Raw genomic sequence first — 20,237 nt, forward strand, 5'->3', positions numbered from 1 at the left:
TTGTACTCAAATCAGTCCGGATGAGAGCAGTGGTTAAATTCCCCATATCATATGATAAGGTTTAGTCAAGGAAAAAAAATGCTTCGACTCTAGATTGTGTTCAGATGATGATGCAAATCTATGTAGAACATTTCTATCACAATCTTCTATCACTCTCAAACAACACACAGCTTTGGGACAGAGAGTTCAATTTCTGTCAAATTTACACATCATGTAACAATTTCAAAATGAAGTAAAGAGAAATACTATCCTATGATCATTGCATAAATTCAAAACTAATATTATATTTGACTTCAATTTTCTGTCAGTTTCACTTCCCTGTGGGCAATATATTTGTAAGAAAGTACTGATATTTCAAATGTTGCACATCTCATTTCAGAGCAAAAATCTTTTAATGCAGTTCATAGTATTTTGTGTGGTGTCAACTCAATTTTCCAAAACTCAAATAATAATAAGGCTGCGTGTGCATTTCTGTGTTTGTGTGTGTTATTTGGTGTTTTATCTATCAGCCATTATTATGCAAAACACTGATGCTGAGGTCTCTGCCTCTAATCAACAATCAAAGCTCAGGTTGGGATCTAATGTATTTTTGTTTTTTGAAGTTGTAACCATCTTTATTTTGCTCTCTCTTCCATATCAATTCTTCTCCCTCTCCCCCTCCTTTTCCATTTCATTTCTCCCACATTGTTTCAATCAGGTTCTTATCTGTGAGAGTATATTTCAATGCAAGGTGAACAAGTGCACAAAAAATGCTGAGAATTTTGTCTAACGAAAGCAAACATAGTTCTACTTCTAAGTTATAAACCATATAACTTAAACATAATCAAATGGATACACATAACTCAACCCCCACAATGTGCACACACACGTGCCGCAATCTCCATAAATTAGGGCTGTCAGTGTGTGTGAGGGTGTAATAACTGACACCTGGTAATGAGCACACCATTCTCAGCCAACCAGCAAAGAGGTAAGGGGTTGGGTTAGAAGTGTGGGGGTGGCAGAGGTCACAGGTCAGGGGTCAAGGTCACCTCCTGCGGGGTTTGGCTTTAGATGGCTGGGGCATCCCTAAATTGAGGGATGTGGTGACACAGGGAGACATGGGGGTACCCCAACAGGGAATTGAAGTGTGTCGCAGCCAGCTGGGGTGAAGACATATAAAGGAATATTCATGCTTATTTTAATTCAGTCAGAAAGTAAATAGTAAATAGTGTGTGTGTGTGTGTGTGTGTATATATCAATCTTAATGTTGTGTTAATGTTCTTATTACTGTTATTTTTGAAACTTTCATGCCATTAAAGCCCTTTGAATTGAATCGAAGTATCTGCTATCAGCGTGACTTGGCAGATGACCTGATGTATATTTTCTGAGCTGACCCTCACCATGCGTGTGTATGTGTGATAAGTCATTTTTATACTCTACATGATAAGCTGTTTTAGTAGCTTGAGACAGGGTATATATCCTAGGAAGCAACTACACAAGAACAAAAAAGAAAAAGCTCAAATGAATAAAAATGGCCACCATTACAGGTTTTTGAATTGCAGTTACCTATTGAATAGATTTGAAATTATCCCTTTTCTATCGTGTGACTCCACCAACGTCTACCTACAAGGGTGAGTGTGTATGTACGTGCAGACGTTATCAAATGAGGACAGCCATCTTAGCCGTGCATTTGCGTTTTTGTGTCTATCGCTGTATGCCTGCGATGCCTGTTCACTGACGCAGCATCAGCAGCCCACACCATAAATACTGCATGGCCTCAAAAAATAGAGAGGATGGAGGGAACAAGGGAAGAGGAAGGAAAGGAGAGGAAAAGAGATGAGGAGGAAACAAAGAGGAGGGGAAAAGCCTTGGTTGTTAAGATGAAGGGCGGTGGAGGGGGTGGGGGAGGAGGGGAACGGAGGAAGAGATGGGAGAACGGAGAAGGGGGGGTGAGGAGCAGGGAGGAGAGAGTGACTAAGAGATAAAAGTGGAGTGAGTGGATGCGAGTGTGTTTGTGTGATGAGCGGATGGCCTCGGGGAGCGGTCGACTCACTGCGCTGCTCTGCGGATGTGCTGACGGGCTCCAGGCCGTTTGCTCACTCACTCGCCCCTCCGCTCCACTCACTGCAAAGAGGACAGGGGTGGGGGGGTGCAGGTGAGATGGGTGAGTTGGGGGGATGGGGGTGAGACAGAAGGAGAGTGTGAAAGTGGGAAAGAATGTGGAAAAATGGATGGGGGAAAGAACTGAAGGGAGGAAGAGAAAGGAGGCATAAATCACAGAAAAAAAGGGACAAGAGGGACGGAGGTGACCTTATGTTTGAATACGTCAAGGAGCAAAAACGGGTGGTGGGGCAACTATGGGAGTAGTAGTTGGGTAAAATAGAAAGATGAGTTGACAGGCTGGCAGGGTAAAGAAATGACGCTGCTATCCTCCACTGGGAGCTAAGGGGACGGGGAATACAGGGAGTGAAACAGGGCCTACGTTCAAGGAAGCATCCAATAAACCAACTGACATGCCAGTGGTGCAGCTGTGTGCACCCTCTGCATGCACAATATGTGTGTGCTCTGCCTATTCGCATGTACGCACAAATGGAGTAAAGCTGTCTATGAGTAGGCATAATGAGCACTTGTGCATAATGTGAAGTGAACAGTATGCTTGTGTATGGAAATGTGTGCGCAATTGATCTGCAGTGTGTGAAAGAACAGCAACAGTGTTTGCATCTCAGCAGTGATCATTCTGAACACATCACATCATGTTTTCAGCCCCGATGATGAAGCAGAACTACTGTTGCCCTCTGACATGCAGATGTCACGTTGACTATTGAGAGTTCATCCATGCTCAAGCGTTTCCATGCACACACGTGTGAAGGTATGTTATTGAAGAGTTGCCTTGACATAAGAAACTTATAATTTGGGAGCGTGTTGAATGGCGGGTCTTTATGCAACATCCCAGGGAAGCCAGCAGATTGAGACTAGTGTTGCTGAATATGGAAAGAGGGCACACAGCAAAGGCTGCTGGGAGTTTCTGATTGGCTGCTAATGTTGCTATCCAGGCTGGGATTGGTGGAGCTGACGCAGCCCGACATCACGTTGTCGGGACTAAACCCTTTTGAACTGAGGCAAAGCAGAGAGGCACAGATCTCAAAACACATACACACATGTGCATACACACTTGCAGATACACACCCACATACACGCATTAAAAGGAAGTATTGCAACTGAATATGCATCTGTACATGATAGTTCCACATGCACTCCAACATAGTGTGTGTATATATAAACCAGGATGTGCTCCGTGTTGATCGTGTCAGGAGAAAACGGAATTCATAATGTTCCTGGGCTCGTCTCCATATATGATGATCTCTAGTGAATCTGCGCAGTTGAAAGGGAAAGGAGCGAACTTCCTTAATTTCTCCATTCTCTTTTAAGCCCAGCTCTAAGGTAGACAGAATAAATTGGAGCTTAAGCATGCGTGAAGGCACAGCCAGCGGGCCCCTTTCCACCACTCCACGCCACATTTGTCAAATCAGAGGAATTTCTGCTACACGTGAACCCAGAATCGGAGAAGAGAGAGAAACGGCAAGGATTCACATTTAAGTCACGCGTAAGGAGCAACACTTCTAGAAGAAGCAGAATATATATATATATATATATATATATATATTTGAGTTTGTGGTTATTTCAGAATATGTCGCCTGGTCTTAACTGTGAAAAAAAAAAGAAAAGAAAAAAACAACTAGCGGAGTGCATAGTCAATAAGCTGCATGCTATTAATAAAACATGAGATGAGACAAGGCAGTGAGTCAGGGGAAATGCATGACTACTCTTTTGGCCTCACTGCCTTTGCCCCGTGGCGTGTCGGCTCGACTCTGCATGTGCCTTTGCCCGTAGTAAGACGTGTCTCTGCCACTGGCTATGGCGAACGGGAGAAGAATCTCTTCCGATCGGGATGATGTCGTTCCCGGATGAACCTCAATGTAAATAGTTTCCTCTGCCTCTTTTTTTTGTCAACCCGCCTATAGTTGAACAAGTGAAGTGGAATGTGAAGAACATATGAAAACATACAGCTGATCTGTCAGCTCATGTATGTAGCAAAAGAGAAGACAACTGACATGGGCAACGTCACTGAGTGTGTGTGCAAGCCTGTTTTAAGGCTGAAGGTCAGGCCTATGAATCTTTGATCCATCGCTTCCCAACTTGTCATGAACCTCCTTACATTCAATATGAGTGAGCAGAGTACTTCTTTGCCTGTCCATTCTCACACACACACTCACACACACACACACACACACACACACACACACACACACACACACACACACACACACACACACACACACACACACACACACACACACACACACACACACACACACACACACACACACACACCCACACACACACACCCTGTGCCCTCCTGGTGCATTAATGTTCTTACATCACCTCCTCCAGTGAGCAGAGAAAACAAGAGAGCAAGAGACTCAAAGAGATGGAGAGATGGGTTATGGGGGATGGGGTTCTTGTCGCCACTGGGAAGAGGGTTGAGAGATGGGTGGGGAAGAGACGTGTGCCATTAAAGAGACGAGGTGAGGAGACCAGGATTCAAATGCTACGAAGTTTAACATATGTGGCACGCTGTATAGAGTATGCACTGTAGGAATACGGATCAGAACCCAACCTGAGTCAAAAATATATTGTATCTAACCCTGTTGAATTATTTTGGAGGAAATGTTACACCATCACCACAAAGTTTCACCAGTTTCCTCCCCACAACTTCAAGGGATAAAACCCACCCATGAAATGCACTATGCATCATAAAAACAAAAATTCAGACATTATTCAACCCAGAAAAGAGCAGATTTAGTATCATCATTGCACCAGTCAGAAGGCCATATGTGAAGAGAATGACAAAAGGCTGGTTTACATTGGAAGAAGTACATGCCATGCACATGCTCTAACACAGAGAGGGGGTTTTTGCAGTTAGGGCTTGAACATGCACCACACTGGTGTGCCTCTCCATGGATGGCTGGATCTCAGACACATTAACACTGTCTGGCGTTGACTTAAACCCATGAGACCTCCCCCCACCACAACGCACACACAGGCACACGTCTGGGCATCATCCTTCTGCTCTAATACACCCTGTGCCCCTCGGGACGGGTCTTATTTGAGGGCAACTTTTGGGTTTGTGTGTATGTGCATGTTGCTACCTTGTGTAGGATTGTGGTTCTCCCAAAAGCGTTTGAGCAGTTCCTCAAGGCTGATGTCTTTAGGGGAGAAGACCACCCTCACCACCTCAGTGTGACCCGTCAGACCTAAAGAAAAATCACAAACTCGCATTAATTATCATTACATCGAAATCTACTTGTATGACATTTTCGCTCATGATGTCTGCTTGACTCATTGCTCCCTCCTCCTCTTTCCCCCTAAATGCTGCAAAATGTTGACACCAAAGTCATGACGTATGTTGAAAACTGTTAAGCTGAATTTATGAATAGCATTCTTGTGTTTGGTCAGTGATGTCAAGTGCCACAAGACACTCTTGAATCCACACAGCTATGTCACTGCTTATGGCACAATGGGAGAGAAAGAGAGAGTGACAGAGAGAGATGCAGATACAGTGAGAGAGAGTAGACACAGTAGAGGTTGGAGCTTATGGTGAAAGTTGCCAAAAGCACAGACACTCGCTCCTGTCTGCAGCTGCCAGGACCCCAAAGCTTCAACAAGCTGCCTGCAGGCATTCTCACACTGGGGGATGCTCTAGGTTTCACGTGCACACACACACACTTTCACAGCAGAAAAGGTATACTCACACATATACCTTTGCTAAATGTAAATACAGAGGTGTTAACTTAGGATTGTATCAATGGTAGCCATTCCTTTCTCTTGTTCACACAATGCAGACACATGCACAGGTGCACACACACACGCGCGCGCACACACACACACACACACACACACACACACACACACACACACACACACACACACACACACACACACACACACACACACACACACACACACACACACACACACACACACACACACACACACACACACACACACACACAGAGACATACCCAGATAGATACATCAAGTGCATTGCAGACAATAGAAGAAGGGCTGCCAAATTCATGCATCTGGCCAGAGACCTACTTCCTGTCTCTGAATGACACTTGGCACACCCAAAGGATCATCTCAAGCCAAATGAACATGGAAGACTTCACCTTTTTAAACAGTTGTTGCCTAAATCAACAATGAGTACACTTTTCAGTGGATATTAGCAGTCTGTCATGAGTATCTGCCAACGAATAGTCAGTATTTGCTGGAGCCATTCACCTTTTTTTGTGTAATAAAATGGCAACATATAATAAGAACATATTATACTTTATCAGCGTATGTCGAGTTTATTTACTATGTACATACTTACTCACATATATACTATATACTATACTCACAAACTGGCTCAAAGAATGTGACAAGAAAGGTCCACACAAGGTATATTTAAAACAAATGGAATTTATTAAAACAAATGAACAATAGGGTGTGGAAGTCAGTGATGTTAGAAAGCAATGCATGGATATGTGTGGCACGTGTGCTGTGGAGGTGTTTAAATGTGTGTGAAAAGGGGGCTGCAGTGTGGACATCTGTAGGAAGCTGTAGAAAAGGAGAGGCAAGAGGAAGCACATGGGCCATCTTTTTGAGCTAAGTCAGTTGACGACCCTTCACACTGTAGGCCAATGGTCGTCACAATACACAAACTCTCACCATATGAATACATTTTGCTATGGTCACAGCCAGCAGTGAGTTGGCTTGTAAGCTTGCAGTCATGGTGCAGGAAAGTCAAAGAAAATGCAGCAAAACTAGCAGTCAAGACCTGTTGAAAGAAAAAGGTGAATGTGCGCCAGGTTTTTCCATGCTTGTCTCATCTGAAGGGGGTGAAAGGTTGAGAAGAGATGCAGACCAGCACCACTAGAGCTGCTAGAGATTCAATGTTTTGCTGAAGGACACTTCAGCAGGGTGAATAGCCTTCTGGGTGAGGATGGCCTCCCAAATCACCATGCCATCCTGTTACCCTTTTTTGTTTAATTGTTCTCTGCTGTTGGATGCAGTAAAACTTGACTTCATGAGGAGAATGCCCTCACCAGAAAAATGACAGCACTGGTTGCTTGTTCAAACATTTAAAATAACCTCCGTATATATTTTCCTTACAAGCCTCCACCTGTGGTTGTGAGAGTATTTACTGTCTTCTCTGAGAAGAAAAGATAGAAGTAGCATGCCGTTGTTATACTGTCTTGAAATGTCTCACGGAGGAGGTCACAGTGGATGGTTGGGCCGGCCAAACAGATGACTTTGATAAAAGGAGACCATGGTTCACGCCTAGAACCAACAATTAACATTAGTTTTAACCATGACTGCAGTCTTTCCCTAACCAGTAGTTTTAGTTGCTTAAACTTTGGCAGAGTAGAAAATATTAACATGAATCCTTTTTTGAAACAATCATATGGGTTGTTTTGGACACTGACAACCTTAGAAACCTATTTTTTAGCACAAAAGGTTACAGCCATCAACTCTTGATTCTGTGCTGCAAACGTACTGCAAAATGGACTATCCTGCAAATTAGTCGATAAAATATGCTGATTGACAATAACATATCCTATCCATCTCTCAGCTGTCTGTATCGTCTGTCCTCTCAAGACAAATTTGACTGCACCTCAACCTCTGCTATTTCTGTCTGTCAGACCATCCACCTATCTGCCTGTCCTTCCATCCTTCCCTGGCTCTGCTGACAGTTCCATCCGTCTGTCTGTCTGTCCAGCTGTCTGTCCTGCCCTGGCTGTGTTGACAGCTCCTCGGTCTCATGCCGTCGCAGTGTTCTGCTCCGTCATGGCCACTGGAGCGACTCCTGCACTCTCTCAGCCGAAGGACAGGCAACTATTCTCTCTCACACTTTTTTTTCCTCAAATTTTCTTTCCCCTCAAAAGTTTATTTTACCTGTTCCCTCACTTGCTGCAGCTCTCAATCTCTTTTTCTGTCATCTGACTCCATCTCCATCCTGACTGACCATCTTGTTGCTGGGAAGCTGACAGAAAGAGAGACAGAGAGGCAGACAGATAGGAAACATACAATCCCTTGAAGGGCTCTGCTCAGAAAGTCTGCCAGCCAAGCCCAAAGCGTCTTTCCCCTCCTCTCCATGTCCCCAATGCTGCGCCTGCACCTAGACTCCATGCCTGCCTGTAATGATGTGCCCTTGGAAATGTTGAAGCCTCAAACTAACAGCTCACGACTCCTAAAACACAAGAGAGGCACACGGAATACGACCGAGCTAGACATGTTCATTTGAATTATATATCAGCGCCCTACATGAAGCTATTTGAATCTCTCAATGAAGAAAACGTAAAGAAACGAATTCATATGTAGACAAACATTTTCAAGGGCTTTGATAGCAAATACACAGAATTCAAGCTTGTATCGTCAATATCATGTTTGCCAAATCATAGTCTCAGGAAAAGAAGCCCATTTATGGCGCTTCATACACAGTAACCTCTGTTGGCAAAAACGCCGCAGTACAGCACAGTACAGAGCCCAATCCTTACAAGTAGGTCATGGGGGGGTGGGGACGGGGGGTGCAGCCCATCTGGAGCAGTGCATTCTGAGTAGTTGACTGCAGATGAAGGGAAGGCGGCAAGAGGATGAGAGCGCTGTACTTAAAACACTCTTTCCAACTCTGTATCTTTTTCTTTTTCCTTTGCATTTTTTGGTCTCTTGAACCCTGACTGATCTCACGGAGAAATGTCCTGCCAACCCACTTCACCTCCTCACAGGGAGGAAGCACGATCAGGTAACAAATATCAAAGGGTAGAGGGTATGCATATGTGAAAATGTGCAAATACACACGAGGTGCAGAGTATATTACCTGTGCAGACCTCGTGGTAACTGGGGTTGGGTGTAAAGCCGCCGGCGTAGCCCACCTGTGTGGAGAAGACTCCTGAAAGACGCCAGAAAAGTCTCTCGGCGCCCCAGAAACAGCCCATACCTGGACATAAAGATAGTATGCAAACACACACAGTTTTAGTGCATCTGTGCTACGATACCATCCATAGAGAGGCCAACATTTTACCAAAATGTGTCTATAACTACAAACTGGTAACCACAAACTGATTCCATATTGGGTTCATTCTCATTACAAAAATGTGTGATTGTGCCGTCTCACCAAACATGATGGTCTCCATGCCTTCTGGAAAAGGCTCCACAGTGGGATTCCCATTGACTGCATGCTTCTCTGTGAAGGGAAACAGCATGTGAATGTGAAATCAGATCATAACACTGTGTTTCAACAGTACAAATTACAGTATGCGAGTAAAGAGGCTTATTAGCCGCCTCAAGTAGGCCTCATAGGTCTGCACTTTGTCACAGGCTGACCCAGGCCAGCGGATCAGAGGCAGAGACTTCTGTGCTGGAAGACATTTAAGAGATTACACGGCTTTGACCGCCATTCTATCCCTGCTGTCCTCTCCTCAATACCCACAATTAAACGCAATCATGCAATTATTTTCGGATCTCTCATACGCTACTGTATGTCTTCGAATGTGAGCGTATTAGGTGCTAGGCTTGGCACCATTGGGTGTCCACAAAGCGAAGCAATGACGACACTTCAGGGGCACGGCCTTGTATAACCTCACGAGCAGGGAAAAGTAGACCCATTGCTGTCCTAATCTTCGCCATGTTAAAAATACCTCTTAAGTAAAACAAACTGGAGTGCTGAGAGGTGGCAGGGGGGTGGCACTCTACTGCCAACTGTGCTGCGTGGAATTAGAGCGCTAAAAAGGAAGTGTGTGTGTGTATGTGTGTGTGTGTATCCCACAGATGTGTGAGGAGGATTAGGGTTTAAGAAGACTGAGGTGACTTAGCGTGCAAATCTCCACTAAGCAAGGCTGGTTTGTACTGCAACCACTAATATTAGTCTACAGATAAACAGGCCACAGGGTACACTAAGAGCTTAGAGCATCCATTATTGGTATGTGCCTAAGTTCAATGTGTGATTGCTCTCTGGCCGCTCAGAGATGTGATGTGTGACATTGACCTGAATACAGACAATCTCTAATCTGATACAGACATAATAGTTCATTTCCTAGATAGGGTCGAGATGATCTCTAACTGTGACAACAGGCCAAAGAGCAGTTACCTGCAGTTTATGTCAGAGTGATTACTGTGAAGCCAGATAGTACAGAAGCATTAAAAAGAAACAGTGCCATGCCTGCACCCTAAAGTTTAAGTGTTTTGAAGAATATAGGAAGCAAAAGAAGCACAACAGCACTTGAGCTGATACCACCTGTCTTGGTGTGCCACCTTAAGGGCACTTTTTGATATTAGACAAACTGTTTTTTCTCTGCAGTAACAGATTGCAGAAGCATAAAGGACTCCTGAAATGTCACAGAGGCCTGGCTGCCTTCAGGCAGTCCCTTCCTGCCCTCCTGTTGTGCGACAGTTCTGTCTTTTAGCAGCAGGTTGTTTGGCACTGCCAGGTCATGTTTACGAGCACAGTAAGCTACAATCAAAGTATATCTGTGTCATTGACTGTACTGGCTAAATATTCTCAGTCCACGGGGGTGACTTAAGGTAGGTGGGAGGACAGGAAAAATCTTCATCCTTCTTCTGTCTCTATCCTCTGCTCACTCTCACCCCCTTGTCCTGCGTTTCTGGCCACAGAGATAAAAAGTACTGAAGTTGCCAATTGACAGAGAGAGAAAATGAGAGAGTGAGAGAGAGACAAGTGTGCGATAGAGGAGGAGGAGTGGGAGGAGGAGAGATGAGCCTGCCAAAACAATAAAAGGAGTAAATAGCCAGTGAGAAGCAACAGATGAGGGTAGCAGAAAGGCAGTGAAGGATTCTTTTGGCTTTCAGACCACCATGCCTTTGGGCGCTATATAAAAAGACCAAGCACTTCATCCAAGAGAGAACACAGGGAAAACAAACAAGCAAACAAATAAACAAACAAAAAAAGAGAGGTAAAAATGAAGACAGCCAAGAACACGCCGACACAGCACTGTCCAGAGAAGCCAACTCCGAGCCAAACCTCCCCGCCCTCTCGTCTCTCTCAGCTGCTCTCCATCTTCACTTCACACTCTCTTCCACACACCACCTTCCCATCATCCCTCACTCTCTCCTCTTACAAACACGTGCACACCCGCCTGCACGCACACACGCACGCAATCAGCCGCACAAATCAGTCGCACACCAACCTCTGCTGTGGGTATTTCTCCCATGGAGCAGCTGGCAGAGGTCCAGGTGGTGCCAGGCTGGCTCCTTTCACTGTGCCTAGCCCAGCATTCCCCCCTGCCAGCCCAGCGCCCACACCACATTCTGCCAGAATTACCCCACCTAACACACACACACACACACACACACACACACACACACACACACACACACACACACACACACACACACAGAAAGAACTGGCTGAATACCCTCACTACGCTGCCTCACTACGCCAGCAAAAGAAAGAACAGAGGACGACAAAAAACAAGCAGGGAGGGTGACTGACTGAGCTTACAAAAGAAGAAAACAGGCTGAATATGGGGGAAGGATTCATGAAAAGGATTTTTTTCCCAACTTGGATGAGATATGGGTGTAATTTCTTTTGTGCGCCTTTGTTTTCGAGGATATCTGAAAAACGCAGTGCAGGCTATACAGTACAGCGGGACTGAAGCGGAGTACTTTGGTCACCTTTTGTTGCTTTTAGCATGGTGGTTGTAGGCGGCTGGACCAGAACCAAAACATCGGACCCAGCGCCGTGCTACTTTGCTTGTATCATGGTTACCATAAGTCAAGGGCACAACAATCTATCTGTTGCTTAGCGGATAATAACGTCCAGTTTGACTTGTTTCGGCGGGTATTTAGTCTTTGTTACCCTTCGATTCTACCCGTGGTCCTGTGTTTCTCACCCATAAAACTGAAGTCCAAGCGCTGCTGCCCCCTCATGCAGAGACACGGGAGAGGTACTATCCCTGGATGCCAAAACTGGTAACGGAAAGGTCGATTTCCAGGCTGCTCTGTTTATTTCCTTCCAAAAATCCATTCTCTCTCTTTCCCTCTCTCCCTCTTCCTCTTCCCTCCCTCTCGCTATTCCTCTTTCTAGCTTCGCACAGGTTGGCAGAGAGTCAGGCACGAGTCGTCGGAGGAGGCTGACGCTTTATACTGGTGCCAAATACCCTCTGCTGTATGGGAGGATGGGTAGGGGCGAGAAAGAATGGGGCAAAGGAGGGGAGGAAAGAGGCAAGACTGGTGGGAGGTGGTCAAGTTTTAAGAACAGTAAAGAGGTAAGTAAAAGAAATGATGCTGCTGTGGCCTTAAAACATTCAACCCAACTTAGTATTGTGACACTTGCATACATTTAAAGCTGCCTCTGTTCAGGGGTGGGAAAACTTGTCTAGACCCTGAAGAGTACAACTTTGAAGCCATCCATGCATTCCATACATACTGTATCCTAGGAAACAGTTGCTATGGAGAAGACTACATACTCTATAGGACTGGCTCCATTATCTCCTTCCAGCAAGATGGAGGCACATCCAGTTGGGGCCTGCTCAAATATCTTTACTCAAACACCAATCAGACGACTACCTGGTCAGCACAAATGAATAAATACATCTTGTTTTTAGCTAGATAGTAAAATGTACCTTTACACTCTCCCTCTGCAGATATACCAGAGCAAATCCATCCATTTTCTACACCGCTTACACTCTTCCGTGTCACAGGAGGGGTAGAGACAATCCCAGCATGCACTGGGCAAGATGCAGGGTACACTATTAAGAGTCTCTGAATCAACCTAACTGGCTGTGGGATGGAAACCAGAGCAAATGAAGGAAACCTACGCAGGCATGGGGAGAATATACAAACTCCACATTTCAGGTTGGGTAAGAACACAAGACGTTCTTGCGCTGAGGCTACAAATCCTAATCAGTGAGCTACAGCACTGCCCATGAGCAAATCTCTCTCATTTATCTATTTACCGTTTGTATATACTTAATTTGCATGCTTTCCCATTTACTTGCATATTTTTTCTCCCCCCTCTGAGCTTATTGAAAAAAAATAAAAAAGCAAGGGCATCTGGAGACAGCAGAGATGGGAAAACAAGAGAGAAATAATGCCAGAAATACATCTTCGCCATGAACCTGCTTTAAAGAGTTATAGTGAAGCATGTAACAGAGATTGATTTTGGTCAGCTGACCTCCCCCATCCTGTTTGGAAGAAATATTGGCAGTCTATCCTGCACTGACTCAAAATAATAGCTACTGTGCCCCTACCATGTAGCAATCTGCCACTGGATCATTCTCGCCAAGGTCACAGAGTACATTATACAGACCGGAGCGAGGGAGGGAACACAGGACGTCTGAACAAGGAACAAGGAGTGTCTTTAAAGGGGCTCGAGGCCTAGAAGCAACTTTCAAAATTAGTGATCTTCATTGTAGAGAGGGAACAAATGTGTGCACTCACACACAAGGCTGGGACTGCGCAGGGCATATGTGGAGACAGTCCTTGCAATCCCTAAATTACTCATGCTTACTGGCCCACACCGACAAACACACAATCATGCTATTCCAACACACACATACACACACTTGAACGACCCCGTCCCCACCTAAGCTGCCCCCCACGGTGAAAGGGGAGGAACAGATTTCTGCCATGCGGTGTCTCCGAGCTGCTTCGACAGACGGAGCAGGAACTTACGACGGGGCGGAGCCTTCATGCGCATAATGCCCAGATGGGCCCCTGGACGCTGCGGCACCGCTTCCTCCTATGTACTCACACCCAGCTCCCACAATGCACTTTGTGGACGCCTCAGTCTGAGTAGGTGACCATGTTCAAATTGCACCATGTTTCACCTTTGTCGCATACTCCTACGGGCCCTCCTGTTCTAAAATAGTACGATGAAGAGGTGAATGAATGGATAAAACAGGCAGAGATGCGAGGGAGAGGTTTGATTCCAAACTACATTGCAAGAATGGCTGAAATTATAAATAGGAAGCAAAAGAAGGTGTATATGTTCACGCGAACTGAAAACAAGAAAATGGCAAAACGATCAAAGACAGTAAAATTGTGAAAATGTTGTGCCGAGAATCACAAAACTGCGTGCGATACTTAATCCAAAGTCTGGTAATACTATCAACTGTTCTTACATTTTAAGAGTGCCACAAAGAATATATCAACTGCAAACCCAAATAAGTGCTGGTGGATGTCCCTCAAGAGTCAGTGTACCTCGTCTACTGACTTTTCTGCATAGAGTCATAAGACCTCACAAATGGTAGAACATATTACACTACACACTACAAAAATCTATGCCTTTTCCGCTTCTTGTAATAACAGACATATCTTTGACATATATCCTGCGATTTATCATTGAAGTCAATATGAGTCTCTCTTGAGTTATCTTTCAGCCCTTGACATTTCCAGCAGAGACAGAGAGTTGTGTCAAGTCGGCTGCTGGCCAAAGATTCTCAATTTTCTCATGTCAAGGACTCTCTTGTAGAGACACTTTAAAGCGCAGAAGGTTTTGACCCTGGACCCTGTAACTTCTCAAGATTAAGCTCCTTTTGTTGTTTGTCTTTTCTGCAGAATGGAAACACAAAAAAGTCAATGCTGCAGTAAACTGAGCTATATCCAGCTCAAACTTTCAACCCATGACGCCACACACACACACACACACACACACACACACAATGAGCTAACGTTAGGCCCAAAAGCCAAAAGACGCTTGAAAGAAAGTGTCATCTACATCAGCTGCAACTGTTCTGTCTAGCTGTCTGTAATGTCTGCTTACCGTTTCTCTACTTTCCTGAATAAAACAGCTCGAGGTCGTTATTTCTTTTTACATGAACTGTTCTGAGGTCACACGCGTGCGTTAATGGCATGTAACTCAAGCACTGTGGACAGTTTGCCAACTGTCAGCCCGTGCCAACTCAGTGATTTGGGATACAACTTGTCACCGTGTGTTATTTACCTGCCACGACCATTTTCTCCTCTCTTCCCTTCAGAGCGCGGTCTCTGCTCGGCAGCTCAGTCTTAGCTGCCATTGAGTCAGCGGCAGCGAGCGACACAGAAACTAGAAGGAGCCAAACTGTTTGTGTTTTGGAGAACAACTGTGAAAATAGCGGAGTCTTCCGGGATGCCTCCATAGAGCGACGCTGTTGCGTTTTACGGCGGGGAGGGAGGCGGGGAGGGAGGGGGAGACGGCGGCGAAAACGCCATCAATATGAATATTCATCGCGCGTGGGCAACGCCGTGCACTGCATATTAACTAATCAAGGGGTTAATATGACTTTGGCACAAAAGCCTACAGTGCACCGTGTGCGGGAACGAAATTAAATTTAAATAAATATCCACGCCGTTCTACATGCAAATGAGCTCGCGCCAATTATCAGCTCTCATTCTGTGGGAGGTGCTTCTGGTAGATCAGGTCGGGAGTGTGGATGTATGGATGAGTAGCTTTCCCTTTGTGGTTCATTTTACATGCGTGTTCTGGGTTAATCCCGATGAGTAACAACTTCAAGAGTCCGCTGTTAATAGCCTGCAAAGTGGCTGAAGCCCTGCATGTATTATACAAATGTTAAAAAGCATCTGTAAAGAAAACAGTGGTCATGTTCCTGTGTATGGCACCAGCTGTCCCTCAACCCTGACCATATGATGTTTTTATGAGCATCACTATAGAAAAAGAGATGCTGTGTTCTGTCAATTTAAAACTAACTATCCCATTTAGTGATTTAAGCACATTCTGGCATCTATACACCATTTCATGTAGATTTGACTCCACGCTACTCCATGTTGGGTTTCTTTACCTTTTGTTTTTTGTAATTCAAACCTGAAAACTGTATTTTTCTTCAAAAACACATTTATTGTGATGACATGTAGCTACACTCTTATGGTGGGGTATTGTGAAACAATATAAAAGTCACATTCATCATGTTTGGAGACACTTTACATTTTCTGCTCTTTACCAGGTTGGGTTGTATCTGTTGACAACTCCCAAAGTCATAAAACTTCAATTTAATATTACATTTACCTTCAAGGCATACCAGCAACACTGAGGTCAAAAACTACAACACTACAGGCCCTGTCATCTTTTTAGACATGCAGAAAGCAGCAGATTACAGTCCAAAGTCTTCAAGCAAGTCATATCAATCATCTGGACAACCATGCAACACTCCAAACGTTCTCTGGTTCCACCTTCTCCAATGTGAGGATTTGGGCTCAGGACTGTTTGGCGGACAAAACATGGCATTTTAAGATGTCACTGAACACTCTGGGAAACTCTGATGGATATATTTCCCTATTTTCTGATGTTTTTGATGATGAAATAAATCATCCGTTACAGCCCTAGACAGATTCACCAAGAGTCTGGAATCACGACGGCCTAATGGTTGAGGATGCATTCCACATAACTGCAACGTCCTTGGTTGAAGGAATGGCATGCATCCTTGTTGCATGTAATCCCCCTCTCACTCTGCTCTCACATTTCCTGTCTGATTCTGTACTGTAACCTATCAAGTAAAGGCAAAATGTCGCAAAAATTATAATCTAACGAAAGTCACAGGCCTGCACTGGTCAGCTCACTCTCAGAAGTGATTTGACTGCTTTTTGATTTTATTTCCACTACAGCCAGACCAGTAATGTGATAGTAATGAGGACAATTATTTACGTGTGGGAACTTAAAGTATTCTTGTGCTCACTCTGAACCAGCCAATTTACCAGTAACAAAGAATCCAGGGCATTGTTCCTATATCCTGCGAGCCAGAATAACATCACACCCTGCTGCAATCCCCCTTTCCTCTCTCTCTCTCGCTTCCTCTCTCTTCCCCTTTCTCTCTCTCTGTCTCTCTCTCATCTGCCGGGGAAATGAAGCTCAATCACCTGCGGAGGAGCTGAGGGCGGCACAGGGGACTTTGCAATGCAAATGCCAGGTAATTACCCGAAAGCTAGGAGAGTGGAAGCACACAGATGAAAATAGAGCAGGCAGAGAGAGAGAGAGAGAAAGAGATGAACCGAGCACTGGGTTCACATGCCTGTTGATGCAGGATGATTGGGGTGTTTTGGGGGGGTGTGGGGATGTAGGAAGAAGAGAGGGGAGGAGGGGACAAAAAGGTGATGAGAAGTACATACATACATACATACATACAGAGAGTCCATGGTGTGTGTCAATTTCCTCCCTGTGAATGTATGTGTGCATTCTTCTAACAAATGATCAATAATTTTTGTATGTTCCTGAGTCTCAGGTGTATGCTGTGATGTGAGGAAGGATCTACTTTTAATTCAGAAGAATATCTGCAGTGAATAAAACCATTTTTGCATGAGTGCAGTAGCAGTTTGAGAAGTGCGTGTGTGTGTGTGTGTGTGTGTGTGTGTGTGTGTGTGCATACACTTGCATGCATAAGTGTTTGCGGCTGGGTGCTTGTGTGCACGTAGGCATGTGTGTATATGAGCTTGTGTGCAGCATTGTGTGCATACTCTCTAATGGGCACTTGTGTATGTAATGTACATGTGCATGTGGTGGGTGATTGCATATGTTCGTGTGTGGTTTGTGTGTTGTAGCGGAGGATTTAGTGAGTATGCCAGCTTGCAGCTGTTTGATTGTCAGTGAGTGAGAGCGGAGAGATGTGCAGATGTGAGTGAGTATCAAAGAGATTATGAAATGACCTGGAATTAAACACCGCAGTAGGTTTTAACTGGGTATTGTGGCACGTTATACTCACTGTTTGATTGAGAGGTGGCTGGAAAGCTTTATGCTTACCTTGTTTAGACAGTTAAATGAAATTTTATTTAATAAGCCAATATGCTCATTTGTAATTCACTACAGGACTCTAGCATTTGTTTGTTTGATTGTTTGTGTGTTTGTGGAAGATATTACCAAGCAATAGTGTGACTCACAAGCAGTTTGCACCTTGACTCAATAGCTACCTCTGATTAACATCTGAACAGAACAGGAGCCAGCCAACCAGAAAACTGTTTTGGCGATTTAGTGTAATTGTGGCTTTGCTAAAGTCTCACTTCGCCTAATTAGAATAATAAATCATGCCGCCTCGTTGTTTTCAAAGGGCCCTCCATCGTCTCGCCGAAGCAGGTGGGATTGTGGGATGGTGTGAAAAACAAAGGCTTTGATTGCTCTGCTGAAGCTACAGTCAGTTAAAAGCAGCGTGGCGCTCTCCGGGGATTCATATTCAAAACTAAGCCGTATCAATTCATAGACCTGAGTGGGAAAAGCCAACTTGACAAATTTTGATTCATACGCTGGCCCATGCTTGACTTCACTTGACATAAATCACTTGGCTCATTGGAAAATGGAGAGAAGAGATGGGGGTTTGTTTGAATGACATGAAAGACTGAGGGGAGATGGCATGGTGGGACCTTTCCAAGATGGTTGTTGTGTCTTTCAGTGGCTCTCTCCAGGGAAGTGAATACACATTCTGCTTAGGCCATAATATGTCATACCAGGTGACCAGAGTAACATCCTCTCTCTCTCCTTCTCTCTCATTTCAAATTACCTTTACTGACATGAAGAACAAAATCAATAGCAATAAACGTAATTGTAGTGACGAAGAAAATTAAAGCACATACAATAAAAAACAAAGCACATACAATAATGTCCAATATTAATGTTAACAGCACTAATCGACGAATTGTTTAAGCTCTACTAACATCAATATCTGTCTTATCTTAAAATCATGAAAGAGTATACTGTATGGTAGCAAAACAGAAAATATTGCAGAGGAGAATGCTGATATATAATATATGTACAGCTGCCTGAATATTCTCAGTCAAGACAGATGAATGTGAATTTCTGTAAATTGTGTTCTTTCAACTGTGAGAAGTTTCCACAGAAAAGGAGGAAGTGCATCCCTGTCTCAACCTTTCCTGTTCAACAGTGATTGCAAACTGTGTGCACTCCTGTTTAGGCAGCCATGTCTTTTTTGTGTATTCTTCTCATTTGATGGTCACTGAGTCTATACGCAGTCGGGATGTGCCTCTGCTTCTGATAGTCTGCCAATTTGTAGTCTCTCTTCAGAGCCGTGTAGTGCATCGTTTTATTGTGAGTTTTGGATTTGTTATATCAGTGGTTCAAATAATTAGATTTAATTTGTTCAGTGATTTCAATTCATTGTTAAATGTTTGTCATGTAAGCTTATTTTGCAAATAAGAGAGAGCTCCTGCATTTGAAGGGCTTTATGCAGTATTGCAGGGATTGGCAGGGTCTAGATTTTAAGTTTAATAGCCGTTTTTCAATATTGATCATAAGTGGGAAGAGAAGCTCTGCTCTACACGAATTGTTTGGGCCTGGAAACCCTAACCTGCACCATTCATACTGTATTATATTGGATCTCTGTTGGATGTTTGTCTCTTTTAATAAAATTGAATAAGCCGGTTGAGCCCTACACTTCAGCTGCATATACTTCAGTTTACTCCAAATTTTTGTATTACCCAAGGTTTTTAATTTGGTCAAATGTTTTTTAAGCATTTTCTTTGGGAGCATTTGTTTTTCTAATAATGTTGTGAAGAGCAACAACAATGAAAATACTCCATTACAAATAAAAGCCCTTCATTCAAATGTTTACTCTAGTAAAAGTACTGAAGTTTTGGCAACAACCTTTAAGTCATTTATAAAATAACCATTCTCTGACTTTTCTCTTATTGTCACGTTAGTTGTTGCATTTTCATAAATGTCCAAATAGCAGGTAGAACTTTTGATATCATAGGGCGCTATATGCAGATACAAGTAGAGGGAGAGGAAAGAGATAAACACAGAGAAGACAAGAGGTGATTCTAACGAGCTGAGTGCAGCTATATAACGCCAGTCCACTTCCTCTCCCTCTCGCTCTGGCGCTCCACCCGTGCTAAGAGTGGCTGGGCTAAGCCACTCTTGCCCTACATACAGCCTAAACAGCAGATTACTGACTGTCCCTCTAATCCCATGCACCAGGGCATGTGCCACTGTCACCATGCACCAACCACCCAATCACCCTGCAGCCACCATCACAGTGCCTGCTGTTCTGCTAGCTGTGCTACCCCCCCCCCGATATCTTCTCTGTTTCTGTTTTTGGTCAGTCATTTTGGATTTTTCAGTTTTATTTCTATCCGAATAAAGCATGCTGGAAGCAGAGATATCGAAACACATTCCACTCGCGTCTCCTTCCCCTTCTCTGTGTCTCTCTCTCTGTCTTCCCTAGCAACACCCTGTCCCATCCTCGTCCTCATCATCCCAGTGC

At 44.2% G+C, this 20,237-nt stretch overlaps 1 protein-coding gene across 1 annotated transcript in view; it reads right to left on the reverse strand.

Moving 5' to 3' along the window:
- Positions 1-15,148, reverse strand: part of msrab (methionine sulfoxide reductase Ab) — a 29,979-nt gene extending 14,831 nt beyond the window's left edge. The window contains exons 1-4 of the mRNA XM_070920173.1: positions 14,984-15,148; positions 9,197-9,265; positions 8,900-9,019; positions 5,190-5,294 (exon numbers count right to left, since the gene is read on the reverse strand). Of these exons, the coding sequence (XP_070776274.1) occupies positions 5,190-5,294; positions 8,900-9,019; positions 9,197-9,265; positions 14,984-15,056 (367 nt within the window). The 5' untranslated portion in view covers positions 15,057-15,148. The remainder of the gene's footprint in view (positions 1-5,189; positions 5,295-8,899; positions 9,020-9,196; positions 9,266-14,983) is intronic.
- Between the last annotated feature and the right edge of the window lie 5,089 nt (positions 15,149-20,237).

Source organism: Enoplosus armatus, chromosome 15, assembly GCF_043641665.1.
Source record: "Enoplosus armatus isolate fEnoArm2 chromosome 15, fEnoArm2.hap1, whole genome shotgun sequence".
Lineage (NCBI taxonomy): Eukaryota > Metazoa > Chordata > Actinopteri > Centrarchiformes > Enoplosidae > Enoplosus > Enoplosus armatus.